This window comes from Apteryx mantelli, chromosome 13 (assembly GCF_036417845.1).
Source record: "Apteryx mantelli isolate bAptMan1 chromosome 13, bAptMan1.hap1, whole genome shotgun sequence".
Classification (NCBI taxonomy): domain Eukaryota; kingdom Metazoa; phylum Chordata; class Aves; order Apterygiformes; family Apterygidae; genus Apteryx; species Apteryx mantelli.
Window position 1 is genome coordinate 24,709,588 of NC_089990.1, and position 15,288 is coordinate 24,724,875.

The 15,288-nt window shown below is 47.6% G+C and overlaps 1 protein-coding gene across 4 annotated transcripts in view; it reads left to right on the top strand.

Moving 5' to 3' along the window:
* ZNF185 (zinc finger protein 185 with LIM domain) overlaps positions 1 to 14,222 on the top strand; it is a 56,147-nt gene extending 41,925 nt beyond the window's left edge. For 3 of the 4 annotated variants that reach the window (XM_067304401.1, XM_067304404.1, XM_067304403.1), the window contains 10 exons: positions 59 to 160; positions 2,615 to 2,773; positions 4,048 to 4,161; positions 4,440 to 4,535; positions 5,768 to 5,869; positions 7,471 to 7,539; positions 9,435 to 9,515; positions 9,900 to 10,002; positions 10,697 to 10,795; positions 11,634 to 14,222. In XM_067304401.1, coding sequence (XP_067160502.1) covers positions 59 to 160; positions 2,615 to 2,773; positions 4,048 to 4,161; positions 4,440 to 4,535; positions 5,768 to 5,869; positions 7,471 to 7,539; positions 9,435 to 9,515; positions 9,900 to 10,002; positions 10,697 to 10,795 — 925 coding nt within the window. In that variant the 3' untranslated portion in view covers positions 11,634 to 14,222. The remainder of the gene's footprint in view (positions 1 to 58; positions 161 to 2,614; positions 2,774 to 4,047; positions 4,162 to 4,439; positions 4,536 to 5,767; positions 5,870 to 7,470; positions 7,540 to 9,434; positions 9,516 to 9,899; positions 10,003 to 10,696; positions 10,796 to 11,633) is intronic. The other variant, XM_067304402.1, reaches the window with a different exon arrangement.
* Positions 14,223 to 15,288: the final 1,066 nt, after the last annotated feature.

Genomic DNA, 15,288 nt, shown 5'->3' on the forward strand with positions numbered 1-15,288 from the left:
TGGGCAAGCTCAGACACAAGTGTTAAAGCTGCTAACAAGCTTTTTCCTTCCTGACCAGGGTCACTCTAGCTTATGAAGAACAAACCTCTTTCACCAGGGATAGTCACCATGAGAGCCTGGGAGCCCCGAGACACAATGAACCTGACCCTATGGCAGCAAGGTACAATGAAACTATCCCCTTGCTTCTCACTATCAACTCCTCTGAAGTCTTCATCCTTTGCAAGTCCTGTTTCTTGATATAGCCCTGACTGAACTCCTGAATTTGTGTAAATTCATAGAGTGTATACTAATCAGCTTATATTGACAAAAGGAATAGTAGGGCTAGGATTTCACAGAATCACAGAATTGCTGAGGTTGGAAGGGACCTCTGGAGATCATCTAGTCCAACACCCCTGCTCAAGCAGGGTCACCTAGAGCACATTGCACAGGATTGCATCCAGGCGCGTTTTGAATATCTCCAGAGAAGGAGACTCCACAACCTCTCGGGGCAACCTGTTCCAGTGCTCTGTCACCCTCACAGTGAAAAAGTTTTTCGTCATGTTCAGATGGAAGCATCTGTGTTTCAGTTTGTGCCCGTTGCCTTGCGTCCTGTCGCTCAGCACCACTGAAAAGAGTCTGGTCCCATCCTCTCGACACCCTCCCTTAAGATACTTGTACACATTGATAAGATCTCCTCTCAGCCTTCTCTTCTCCAAGCTAAACAGGCCAAGCTCTCTCAGTCTTTCCTCATGAGAGAGATGTTCCAGTCCACTCATCTCAGTAGCCCTTTGCTGGACTTGCTCCAGTAGTGCCACATCCCTCTTGTACTGGGGAGCCCAGAACTGGACGCAGTACTCTAGATGTGGCCTCACCAGGGCTGAGTAGAGGGGGAGAATCACCTCCCTCGACCTGCTGGCAACACTCTTCCTGATGCACCCCAGGATACCATTGGCATTCTTGGCCACAAGGGCACATTGCTGCCTCATGGTTAACTTGGTGTCCACCAGCACTCCCAGGTCCTTCTCCGCAGAGCTGCTTTCCAGCAGGTCAACCCCCAACCTGTACTGGTGCATGGGGTTATTCCTCCCCAGGTGCAGGACCCTGCACTTGCCTTTGTTGAACTTCATGAGGTTCCTCTCCGCCCACCTCTCCAGCCTCTCCAGGTCTCTCTGAATGGCAGCACAGCCCTCTGGTGTATCAGCCACTCCTCCCAGTTTTGTATCATCAGCAAACTTGCTGAGGGTGCACTCTGTGCCTTCATCCAGGTCATTGATGAAGAAGTTGAACAAGACTGGACCCAGTACTGACCCCTGGGGGACACCGCTAGCTACAGGCCTCCAACTAGACTCTGTGCCACTGATCACAACTCTCTGAGCTCTGCCATTCAGCCAGTTCTCAATCCACCTCACTGTCCACTCATCTAACCCACACTTCCTGAGCTTCCCAATGAGGATGTTATGGGAGACAGTGTCAAAAGCCTTGCTGAAGTCTAGGTAGACAACATCCACTGCTCTCCCCTCATCTACCCAGCCAGTCATTCCATCATAGAAGGCTATCAGATTGGTTAGGCATGATTTCCCCTTGGTGAAGCCATGCTGACTACTCCTGATCACCTTCTTTTCCTCCACATGCGTGGAGATGGCCTCCAGGATGAGCTGCTCCATCACCTTTCCAGGGATGGAGGTGAGGCTGACTGGCCTGTAGTTCCCTGGGTCCTCCTTCTTGCCCTTTTGGAAGACTGGGGTGACACTGGCTTTCTTCCAGTCCTCAGGCACCTCTCCTGTCCTCCATGACCTTTCAAAGATGATGGAGAGTGGCTTAGCAATGACATCTGCCAGCTCCCTCAGCACTCGTGGGTGCATCCCATCAGGGCCCATGGATTTGTGGGTGTCAAGTTTGCTTAAATGATCTCTAACCCACTCCTCCTCCACCAAGGGAAAGTCTTCCTCTCTCCAGACTTTCTCTCTTGCCTCCAGGATCTGGGGTTCCTGAGGGCTGGCCTGAGCAGTAAAGACTGAAGCAAAGAAGGCATTCAGTAACTCTGCCTTCTCTGCATCCTCCGTCACCAGGGCACCCACCCCATTCAGCAAAGGGCCCACATTTTCCCTAGTCTTCCTCTTGCTACTGATGTATTTGAAGAAGCCCTTCTTGCTGTCCTTGACATCTCTCGCCAGATTTAATTCCAAACGGGCCTTAGCCTTCCTTGTCGCATCCCTGCATACTCTGACAACATTCCTGTATTCCTCCCAAGTGGCCTGTCTCCCTTTCCACTTTCTGTATACTTCCTTCTTCTGCTTGAGTTTTGCCAGGAGCTCCTTGCTCATCCATGGAGGTCTCCCCAAATACGCTTGCTTATCTTTAATATTAGGTATCAAATTAGCTTAGAGCATTGCTGAATCTTGCAGCCATTCATTGTGCTGGAAATTCAGTTGAGGTATAGAGGGGAAATAGTACAGACTTTTGCCATTCCCCCTAATTTTAAGAACCCATTAACCGCATGTTGTCCTAGGTTTTCCTTATTGCCAGTAGAGAGAGAGGCATGATCCAGCCCTCTGCAATTTCTGAATACTTGTATGAGCTAGTCGTAACAAATACATTCATTGGCTTTATGGTCAAATTGGCTCTAATTTGTTAGCAGGTCTGACCTCATCTCTAAAGAGAGCGCTCTCGGTGCATATGAGACCCAACATCCCATGCCACTGTACATGGACCGCCAGCCTTATAACACCAGTGTGTCAGCACCCAGTCACAGGATGCCATCCTATATAGCCAGCCAAGCATTCAGCACCCAAAGGTAAGGGTTTGGGGACAGGGGATGCGAAGACATAGTGAAAGCTGCTGGCACAGAAGTGTCTGACAGGAACTCTGGTCCAGGTTGGAGGATCATTGCATAAAGAAGTGAGAACAGGCTGTGGATTTTGTTCCCAGAGGAAGCAACAGGATGGCCAGCTGTCAAAACACATGCAACAAAATCCTCTTTGGACCCAAAGGGCTGAACACAGGATTCAGGACATCTGTGTTGATAATTGCTCTGCTTGCAGACCTGACAGATGTGTAAAAAACACATCTGCTTCTCCTCTGTAACTGCAGAGATAGTGATTTGGGAGAGGTCTAAGTTTTCTATTTCTCATGACCCTCAACTCCGTAAGAGGCGTATAATTATAACTGCTCTATGCACCTACATTTGTGTGATCTGAATGTGGCCTTTCACCTCTTTTTACCATCTTTCACAGAGCCTGGTGTAACAAAGCTCTCATTTGCATTTGAGGGCATTTGTGGACTAGGACTAGAAAACATGGGACAGACCTTTATTGTTCCTTATTGCCTCTCATCACCAGCAGGGCACTGTGTGGTGCTGACATGTCTCTCTGCAGCGCTAAAGACAAAAAAAAAAAAAAAAAAAAAAGGAAAAAAGGTCCTCCCCTTTGGTTTATATCACAGACCAAGTGCATGTCTTGCCCAGGGCAGGGTTTTTCTCATCTTATGATGAGCTTAGCCAACCCCTCTTTCTCTCTTTAATGCAGTTTTCTGGTGTTTTTCAGCATTGTTTAATATTAAGTTATACAGTTGCCTGAAGCTCTAATCAGGATCAAAGTCCTAACATACAATGTCAACATAATCTGTGCCCCAGAGCACTTGCAAGAAAAGAATGACCGTTACAGCACATTTTTGCTATTGAAAGAACTAGAGCTCTGCCTGCAGATTAAAGCCGTTCAGATAATGAGTTCTGTCTTGGAGAAGTGAAAATGTGCAGGTCTGATACCCAGACTGGCCAGCTGGTCAGCAGTTCAGCCCTGCAGATGTTGCAGTGGTGATTTTGGTGAGCACCTGGGAAGGAAACTATTCAGGATGCATCCATTTATGGACTGCTTTGGCTTTATTCTCAAGCATTAGATTTTGAGTCTGCTTTCCTAACTTCAGAGCTTCTGGTGCGGAACCACCAAAGTTCTGCAGAGCAGAGGAAGAACTACATGATACTGACTGCTGAGATAAAATATTAGTAAGCCAGTGTGGGGACTCCAGTGATTCCTGGTATGATGTAATCAAGGCTTTGTGCTTCCTTGCCAGACCTACCCCGGATTACGAAGGGACAGTTTATGATGGGAGAAGCAGCCCTAGCAACAGCAGATATGACAGTGCTAGTGCCAGAGGGCACTGTGAATTTAACCCCACTGCCGGAAGGTAAGGAGTCAGCAGAGGGCAATGCCTTGTTAATCCCTTGTTAACCCGAATAACACCGTGCTGTTAGATTTGTTCAATATCTGGAGTATTCTGACCCCTTTCTGACCCGCTCCTTGGGTCTAAGCATGCTTAGTGAGCTCCTGCTTGCATGGATGGCTGTGGTGCGTGGGTGATTTTGATGCCAAACAGGGAGAAACGCAGCCAAGTTTCTTGCCACTTGTGAGAATCCTTCATGTGCTCAAGTTCATTGCTTGAGATTGTATCACTTCCTTTCCTAGCCACTACTCCATTTCCAGAGATACCACCGTGTCCATTTCCCAGAGAAGCCACAGGGTGCCGTTCTACATGGACAGCTCAGACTATAACAGCACCAGGTAAATGGATAGTCTCAATGATTGGGAGGGAAATCTCCACAAAACTGCTGTGGAAGAGGAGCTATGAAGCAGAGCCAAGGGATGAAAGAAAGATGCAGAGGTTCCCAGGGTGTGCATTTGTGATTTGGATGTACAGAACTATTTTTAAACAGCATTGTCCCTAGCAAAAGCTACCCAGCACAAGATCCATGATACACCCATCTCTGGGCGCTGGAAATTCTCCACCATGTAGGTGCCAGAACAGAGTGCAAGGAGGTTGAATAGATCATTCCTGGCTACCTTCCCTTAATGAGAAATCAGCCTTTACAGAAACTATAGAAAAAGAGAGCTAAAAGTATAGAGAGATGTTGAGGGAGAAAATCACTATCTCCAGAAAGCCAGTGATTAAATGACTGAACTGGTCCCAAAACCAAGCTTTGGAAGAGGTAGGAGGTACCCATTGTGGAATAGCACTACTTTGGGCTTTTCTACAGTCCTTCATGGCAGTTTCAGTCTATTCAAGTGCAGCCTGGCACTGTATGGAGGCACCAGTGTAGGTCTGAGTGTTGGATTTGTAAAGTGGGTGTGGGCAGGAAGAGTGCAGACAGAGCACATGTGGGTAGAGCAGGTAGTATAACATGTGGCTAGCGTAGGTAGAATGCATGTGGGCAAGAACAGGAGGTGTGAGATCCTTGGATAGCCTAGGACTGGCTCCAGGCAAGGTCAGCTTCATCCCTTCAAGGCAGACATAACAGGGGTTGGTGGTTAGCTGTCTTCTGATGACAACTTAGTAGCCATAGTTTTGCTTTCTTGTTTCCACTGAGGCTTTTGCAGTGATTAAGTTGGGCATAGTTATGTTGGACCTTGGCCAGTACGTCCCCATCTCCTCCTCTCCTGCAATGCGTTGTGTGTCATTTTTCTCCAGAGCTGTACCCGTTCAGGCTACATGATTCACTTAAGGTCTGTCCTCATTTGAAGATCGTTTGATCTTTTTTCCTGTGGCCCCAAAGCAAGACTTTCCCAAATCACTTCCCCAAGGAAGAAGTACTGATACCTGGCAGGTTTAAAAAGAGAAAGGATCCTCTTGGGCTTGCGATAAAGGTGAATTAATCTGTGTGGTTAATGGCCTTAATATTGCACCCTCCCAAACTTCCCTTCTAACAGTAGCAGTAGGTCTTTCCTTGGCAGCCAGCTTGGATTATGTCATGACTCATGTTCCCAACATCCGTAGACTTTTCTCTCTTTCTCTCCAGGCTTCTCTCAAGTTCAAGTGAGAGGATCTCCGCTCCGGCTGCCACCTTGCAATACAACAGCCCAGCGGCCTCTGAGTATGGACCTGACTCCAGCGCCACCGGGTAAGGAGCAATGGGTGGTTATGATCGTCCCAGTGTAACAGGCATTTTGCATGCAGCCATCCTGTTTGGTGAGGGAGCAGTGTGAACATGAGCCAGGCTCTGACGCTTGGCATTTGGGACACAGGACGTTACTCAACTTATTCTAGCTAATAGCGCAGACATTGCCATGGTGGCCTGGGCAACCCAAAAGGGATAGACAAACTGAGTGTTTCTCCCCAGGCACCCTTTTTTAGAGCTGGAAAGAACCCTAACTCATTTGTCAAAGAACAGAGTGAGGGTGCCAAGGCCTCATGGTGGTAAGTAGAGATGAGAGGGTGATCGCTAGGAAGTGGCTCACTGTGTAAGCTGTGCCTTTGCTCTTTAGGGTAGCTAAATCATGAATCTTCCATTACCCATTGCAGCTGGAGGAACATGATGGAGCTCCACATGCCATACACACTCATCACAGGTGTGGGGCTCTTGGAACACTGTGTTAATGCCATGCTGTGCCCAAGATAAATTCTTTGCCTTGTGGTCAATAATGAGCAAGTGAGCAATTTACAGCAAGCCCATCAGAGCAATTTGGGGCCAGCACAGGACCCTGATCCGTAGTGTATGCCAGAGGATAGTGTCAACTCAGTGTTGTATTCTGGGATCTGTAGTTTCCACGGGCTTCACCTTAAAGATGAAAACTACTGAAATCTGCACAGTTTTGCACAAATTAAGGACAGGTTTCAGACTTGTGTGAGGTCAGCACACACCCTGACAGGCAATATGTGGGTCCTCCTAGCCTCACCACAGTCTGTTTATCACAACACCTGTCTAAGTAGGGAACTCCCATCTGAAACACTTGCCATGGGAAGTGTCTGTGCTAAGTAAAAAAAGCTCTCCTTTTGTTCCCTTAGCTGGAACATGGCTTAATTTGTTCATATAAGAAGAAGGGATTAGTCACAGCTTAAAGGCAGCAATGAAAATGAACCACGGAGAAGGAGCCTGATTAGTTCATTTTGTAGCTCTGCAAAGAGAGCCGGTGGGCACAGTGTCTCCTCTCGATCTGTCACAAAGCGCTAGACAGACAGACAGATGGGGGCATGTCATGTTGGAATCAGAATTTCAAAAAAGGAAGACTGTGCAAGGAAGGTCAGTTCTGTAAGAAAATAACACCCCACAGACAGCCTAGCAATTTGTAGTGTATGAAAATACTGAAGATATTCCAATGACAAAACATTCACTGTAAGTAGAGCTGTGCCAATAGGTTTTTAATGTTAAAGGACAGAGCCACAAGCTCCCTCACTACTTACTGTATGCATAATCCTGAGAATATCTGAAAAAGACATTTATCCTTGCAAAACAAAGGATAACTGGATGAAAGAGTTACATTACCCATCCCATTCTTTTTAATTAACATGATTTGTTTTGGTGGGCTAATTAGAGGGGTATATTAGGTGTTATTTAGCATCAATGCTTGAAATCTGGTATTTATTTAAGAATAACAGGATTTTGCTCTATGCCTTTTCATGCACATGCTGTGTGTCCAAGTGCACACATGTGGTCCCTTGTGCTGTCTCTCATTAGTTTCAGTCTTTTCTGATGCAAATGCTTCTTGTTCTGTCTGTTCCTAGAAAAGGGGTCCTCTTTGTGAAGGAGTACGTGAACAGCAGCGAGTTCTCGTCCTCCCCACGCTATGGCAGGTATGAGGAGCCTGTGGTCATATCCTACAGCAGGGGCGCGGAGGCGGTCATGTGTCTACATATGTGTGCAAAGAGCAGTGCACGGCTCTGCCAGCTGACACGCACCAAACAAGCTCCAGAGCTGGAGCCATTAGCACTGCGTCAACGTGGCATCATGCCCGAGCTAATTAGCCCTGGAGGGATTATTGCCTGGGGTGGGCGCAGAGTTGTGCTAAGACAGCATTGCTGCTTTGGGAACCCAAGGGGATATTTCCAGAGTGCTGCACTGTGCTGTCTAGTAGCATTGCAGCAACAGGAGAACCTCTGTCCCACAACCTCTCACGGGGTAGACTCCCCCTGCAAGTGGGTCAGCCTGTGAGGTGGATGAGGGGGTGAAAACACTACATATTTGACACTGTCAGGCCTCACTGCACGTTTGCAGAAACACAGAAAAAGCCTGGAACTGGTGAGAAAAATGTGGGGTTTGTGAGTTCTCACTGAAAAGACGAGCCATTTATGAGTAAAAAAAAAAAAGTTAAAAAGATGCTGTTCTCAAACTAAAAATTTCTGTCTTTTATATTTTGCTCGGTCAAAAGTAAATCAGTAAAGCTACTCCAGATTCACAGCAATGTGACTGAGAGCAGAACGTGGCCCTACGTACATCCTGCTTACATTGCTGTGACAGCTAGTTAACGCCCAGTTACGATGCCTCCCTGCTGGGGTTTATCCTCCCTCAATGCTGTGTTGGTATTACCGTGGAAGGTGATTACAGACTCCGTAAAGACTCCATAAAGACTCCAAGCGCAGACCTGCTGGACAGCATGCCACGAGCCCAAAGGCAGCTGAGCCAAGGCAGAAGTGGCTCTCACTGACAGGGGAGCCTTTGCTTCTCCTCCTCCTCTGCTGCTCCCCCTCTTTCCTTCTCTGCTCCCAGCCAGTCCGGTCCCCTCTTTTCTGTCATTTTAATGAGTACACCTGTCTCACAGAGGGGTTTGATGGCTGGCAAGAAGTAGGTGGGTGGAAGCATGTGGCTGGGAGCATACTGGAGGATGGAGAGGGTAAGGGGGAGCAATATCTTTCCTTTTCCTTTGGCAAGATGTTAGGTTTTCTCAGCCCCCTCACAAGCTGCATTGCCAGACTGTTGTGTGGGACTGAAAATGCTGACTTCCTGACACCCCCCTGCAGCGATGTGCCAAGGCTGCTCTGCTGCGCCACGGCGGCCAGCGGTGATCACTGTGACGTGCCACCAGCTCCGTCTGGCACAGAGGATCGCGGGAGGGGAGAGGCTGCAGGGCAGGGCTGCTACATGTCCATGCCACCTCCCTCAGGCTCAAAGGAGCCCCATTTCAGGGTGACTCTCCTGGTTTCCCAGCCAGGCTGCCCACATCCCGCTTCCTCCTGTGGTAGAGCAGCCAGACACGTTCTTCAGTGCTTTCACATAGGCCCTGGGGCCAGCAGCTCTTGGCTGCCCCTTTCTCCAATTTTTTTTTTTCTGTGCAAACCTTATCTGCCAGGCTGAGCTCTGAGCAGGCCATAGGACCTGTACCACCCTCCCAGCTCTCAGAGCAGTGCTGTGAGTCAGGCCTGAGACACAGTGACTGTGGTATGGGGCAGGGAGGGGGATACTGCCACTTTTACACAGCCGAATTTGCATTGTGAATACAGCAAAGATTAGCAGGTGCTGCTGCTGGCAGCCCAGGTCCATCAATCAGTGTAGCTCTGGCTTTTAGGGCCTTTTCAGAGCTAGTTGGGCAAGATCAACCTTCTCTCCAAGAAACGGGCAGCTGGGACATTTCAAAGAAGCACTGTGACTCAGTCAGGACTTTAGGTTATCAGAGTCTAATGATTAACGGTTCCATGTGCCACACTTTTCCCATGTATCATTGCTAAATGCTGATATTTCCCTCCGTTTCCAGTGGCAGTCTTGTAGATTTGACCAATTTGGAGAGAACAACCTCCAGCCACCACAGCTACCTGTCCAGCTCTCCCCTGCAGAGGTAGGATGTTCAGGGCTGCATGGCGATTTCAGCAGACTTGCACAGAAACAACTTTAAGGTTTCACTTTTTTATAATACTGGTATGTGTTTGGTGAAATCGTGGCAGGAAGTTTAAATGGTCTTTCGAAAATACAGTGACATTGAGTTAATGCTCTGTTCTGCTCTGCTGTTGTGGTCTTTGCCTTTGAGCCACAGCATACCTGGGGTACCCCATGGTCTTCTGTGTTGTCTCTTGGCACAGCCAAACTCATGTAGAAGCAGGCAGCTGGAGCAGAGCAGTGCTGGTGTTAGATAAGAGATCTCTGCTATCAGTGATGGGACTGGAACCTGTTTGCATTACAGAGGCACCGTGGTGCAGGAATTCACTGTTCTGCTCCTTCACAGGTCCTGTGAAGCTGTTTGCAGTTACTGTGGCCGTGAGATCCGAGACTGCCCTAAGATCATCATAGAGCATCTTAACATCTGCTGCCATGAATACTGTTTCAGGGTAAAAAACTTTATTACTGACCACCTTATGCATGTTGCTGTGAAATGGGGTGGTGGGAGTAGGGGTCTTGGTGCAAATTCTGTCCACACACTTTTGGAGTAGTGTATATTGTGCATGTAGTGCGTGCCAAACACTTGCATCCACAATGGGACAAAAAATCATGCAGTCACACGTTTTGATTGTGTCCCAAAAGTTTTTCACCTCCTCAAATAAATGTATATTAGAGCAAGCAGAATTCTTTCTGATGGAATTGCTATTCTATCAGAATATACAACTCTTCAGTTTTCCCAGTGGTTTTCATCTCAAAGGATCTTTAAATAAAGCAGTAACTTCACCTGCCACTGACGTGCTGCCTTCTCACTGCAGGACATCCTCTTCCCTCACATCCCTGTCCTTGTGGTAGACATGCTGCTTTGTGGCCTCTGAGAGATTCAGCAAGACATGTATTGGGGAACAAACTTTGTAAAGTTTACAAGTACAGCCTGTGGAAATATTGGGTATGGGTGTGGGTGGAGGAAGCCTCTGGTGGCATTTGTCTCCATCGTAGAAGCGTTTAGTCTTAAAGGCCACTGATTTGACATATTCACCACCTTTAAAATGATACAAAGACTATTCCTTTCTCTGCCCCCTTCATACTGACATTATTGTGTGGTGCTTTGGTTACTGTCCAACCATCTTGTTTTTCCTTTGGCAGTGTGGAATTTGCCACAAAGCAATGGGAGATCTTCTGGATAAGATATTCATCCACCGGGACATTGTCCACTGTGACAAGTGCTATGAGAAGCTCTTCTAGGTGAGTGCCCCTTTACAGCATCAGCATAAATGGCTGGATGAGAGTTCATGAAGAGCTTACTGAATGATGAGCATTTAACCCTGATACTTGCCAAGTGACCTACGCAGGGATTTTCCTGTGGGTTTTTAGTGGGAAACAAGGAGCGTTGTCACAGAAATAGCTAGAAACATGCTACAGCTCGTCCCCGGGATCTCAGTTACAGAGAGGGACTCTCTCTGGTCATAATGTGATACACAGGCCGTGTTAGCTTCACTTTGGGGAGATGAGCAGAAAAGTATCCCTTAGAGGTTGAGGGTCCTCTCTGAGTCCTCCCAGGAAGTGAGTTCCCCCTCGCTTTGTGGGCAAACCTGCTGCAGTGTGGCTGGGTGCCGCTGGCAGCCTTAAGTTTCCTCCAGCCAGGAGGCAGCATGTCAGTGGCAGGTGAAGTTACTGCTTTATGTAAAAAACCTTTGAGATGGAGATCCCTGGGAAAACTGAAGAGTTGCATGCTCTGTTGACAGCTCACCAAGGAAGTAGACTGGGGTGGATTTTGTTGAGTTTGATAATCTCGTGGGGATAGAAGTCACCACAGTAGCAATCAGAAACCCTGCCATCACAGTGAGGTTATACAAAAGGTGCCTGCTTTCCTCCCTCTGCCTCATGATAGAGCAGAGGAAGGGAAAGAAAGGGGCACCTGCCCCATTCCATAAATGGCTGCCGTGTTTATCACGTAATGCAATGCGACTAGCTAGCCTTTTTCATCCCATTCCTGCGTGTTCATCTGCTTCACTGACCTCTGTAATGCGGCGTTTTGTGTGGTACCCAGATCCTGTGTTCACCTTCTCTTATTTGCTTGCAGGGTTTTGCAAAGCTGGAGATGGCAGCCAGTGGAAAGTCCTCGGCAGCACGTATCAGAATGTATCTAGCAGTTTCTGACTGGCTGAGATAGCAACATTCCTGCTCCCCCTTTCCTGAAGTTATTTTCTCTCTCACTGCCTCATCACAATGAATGAGTTTAACATCCACTAGTTTATGCTGTCAGCTGTATACAAGACAAGCATCAATGTTAACAAGATAAAGCAGTGTCGTCTATGAAAGATAAGTGGGCTGATTTTCCAAAGGTGCTGAGCCCCTCCACCTGTCTTTAACTTCATTAAGATTCCCTAGTGCTCCCTGTATTGGAAATCAGGTAGAAGCTCCTTAGGTCTATCTAAGCTAATTGCGAGAAATCCTTGATTTTTTCTTTCATTTTTGCAATCAGGCTGCAGCTTAGTGCCTGTCAGCTGGCACAGAACAGGCAGATATGAGAAGCGTTAAACACTAAATTTGGATTCTTGGGAAGGTTTGAATTTAGCTCTTAGCAAAAGCCTTTTTCTGTTTGTTTCACCCCCAAATCCTGCCTAGAAATAGCTTCTGCCTGATTTCCATTTGCTTTCCATGGCTTTTCAGGAGCACATGCAGACTCACTTTACTCTAATTGTGTGTCAGCTTTAATTTCCCTTTTCTGCCTACTCCCTAGTGGGTTCCTTCAGCAGCATGCATGTCTGCTGCCTGTTTGGGAAGATAACACTCTCTTTCACCTGGTATTTTAACTTGGCTTCTGATGGTAAGTGTCCAATGGCCAAAAAAAATGCCAGAGAATACATATCTCAATTGGCTCACCTGACAAGGAACGCTGCTCAGCTGAATCTGAATTTTCCCTGACCTTGCCGAGGCTTGCTGTAATGCCTCTTTTATTGCTGTGAGTTATTCACATCACAAATGCTAACTCACAAAATTGAACTTCTAGCAAGTGCTCTACATACTAGAAGTCAGAATCTCATAATTTTAACCCTTAATTAAGCTGCTGAGAGGCTGAATGCTGTGCCACTGAGGAAACTGAATACCGAAACCTAGGAAGTCAATCTCTCTGCCTTAAAAGTACAGCTCTGAATGTGTCTAAAAAGTTACTGTTTTCTCTCTGAAAGCATTAGAAATATCTGCAAAGCAGCCAAGTCAGTTCTGTAATAGCTCTTACTCGGAAATAGGTGATGGCAAAAGCTCTAATGCAGACTATTGTTAGCCAGAGAATTCTTTATGCTCTTAGTGCCGGAAGCTGGCACGCATGCAAAAGCTTAGCAAGTTAGTGTTTTAACAGCACAGTGCTGCTTAGCTTTTTTTAGGCCACTGTACCGGTTATTTAACCGAATTATAGGCATGACCTTAGAAGCACTCCATGAGAGGAACTCCATTTGAAATCAGTAACAGCTTTACTAGAGGACAGCTTTCAGGTTGAGACTTTAAAGCCCTGTCTGCGACAGGGGATTGGGCAGCTCCATTTTGAGCATGCTTAGTATAGCCAGGGGATCAACAGCAGCTTTGAAGCCCGTTATGAAAGCACGGGGGAGAAGCCCATAGCAGTAATCGCAAAGCCACGATTTCAGAAATGACTCCTGATTTTGGCTGCCTACATTTCTACGGTCTCAAGTTGAGATGTTAAAGAGAGAGCCACTTTTTGAACAGAAGAGGCTGACAAGCATCTCAGGCTGAACCTCCCCAAATTGCTGCTCATTTCTGAAAACCTTGGTCTGCAGTTTCTTCCTGGTACTTACACCTGTCTCTGGGAATGATGGGTACAGAAGCTGTTACAAGCCTTATTAAGCCATGGTCGAAAGGGGATTGTTTAAAATGCCAAAACAGAGGGGTATATAATTAGAGATGCACTTTGAGAAGATGATCTGCAGAAATAACATATTCACTGATTCCAGAGTTCCTGATGGGTGCGTGGCCTTATGGGGAAAGAGTTTGGTCCATCATACGTTTTGCACCATATCTCTTCAGCACTGTATTTTCCTGTAGCAGTTGTTTAACCTCAAGAGTACAGTTCTAATAAACGTTCATAGCTCATGCGCAACCCACTTACCTGTGTCACCATATAACATATTCCTGTTATAGACCCCTTTGATCTGCTGGTCGCTTTTTTCTCCTCAGCGGCCTAAGGGCATGACTGTCGGTAAAGTCACTGGTTGCCTTATGGAGGATCAGGCAAGGAGAAAGAGGAGGAAAGGTACCCAAGAGAAAGGGTGTCCTCAAACGAGGTGGTGGGTTGGAAGTGGCTGAGCAAATGTGTGATCTGATGGTCTTCAAACAGTTTAACTCTGTTTGCTTTAAAAACCTGCCAACTGCCTGGGAAAAAGGGAGCCTTGATACACGCTGCTGTCCTCCTAAGAGTGCAAGTGGGCCTCCATTTGAAAAAAAAGCCACTGTGTCAAGACAGAGATGTATTGGCTTCTTATGTCTCACGGGCTGCTCTCAGCGGTGCTGCCTGTCCCTTCTTCATACATTTCTGAGGATTAGGCTGCTGCAAATTGCCATCCTGATGATGTGGCAGGGTGTAGCACTGCCACAAGAGTCAAGGTTCAGTGGCATTTTTTTTCACCAAAAAAAACACGTGTCACCCAAAAGGAGCCTGCAGCTATTTTAAAAATAATAATATGCTTTTAGTTTGTTTTTGTCTATTTGTGAAGTTTCGAGAATTGCCAACCCACCCATCCCCGCTCCACCCCCCTAAACGGAAAAGCAATGTAAAGATGTAAGTCCTCCTGCTTCCTGGTATCTCCACATATTTGTGGAGAACAGGTCATCTGCACACAGATTTCTTCTGCGTGATGGATGAGGTAACGTGTTTTCCACAGACACTGAAGAGATCTTATTTCACAGGGGATAGATGCAGCCTTGACATAAAGAATGATAAGCATTTTGGTGCCTCTCCAAAGCTTATTTAGAGGAGCCAATTCAAGTTTTGCTGTTATGGGCCTATCTATCTTCTCACAGCCTGGCCTGAATGGGACCCGACTGCGGGTTTGGGGTGGATCCTGCTGCTTCCTCGAGGGGGGGGAACAAACCTCGAGCAGATTATTTCATGTGAAATCACAGAAACGCGTGGACGGGCTACACGAAGTGACGCTGGTGGCTGAGCGGACGGGCAGGCGAAGCCGCTCCAGCACCGACGCCATTTGATAGCGCTGCGCTTGGGGGATGCTGGCTTGTCCGCAGACCAGACCTTCCCGCAACAGCTAAAGGTGGTGTTCGGGCCAAAGTAAAGGGTAAAAAAAAAAAAAAAAGAAAAAAAATAGATTCCGCTCACAGCACTTGTCCTTCATGACAGCAAAACAAAATCTAACCCTTGATTACCAGAAGGCCGGGAGGGATGTATTTGGGCCCAACATACACCCTGGAGGAGGAAGCAGTGCGAAACGAATGACGATGCCTTTATTGTCTTCTGCTGCAACCGTATTGTGAAGGGACACTGCCCTCGCCGCAGCTCTGGCAGCTCCCGGCTCAACTTTGTTTCGCACATCCGTTCCGTTGCAGCACCGCGCGCGCGAGGAGACCCCCGCCCCCCCATCGCCGCGGGCTCCCGCCGCCGCCGCCCCGGCCCGCCCGCGCCGCAGGACCCGCCGCAGCCCCCTGCCCGCGCCGCGCACGCGCGCCGCTAACGGTCGAGGGGGCGGGGCCCGAGTGCGCGCGCGCGG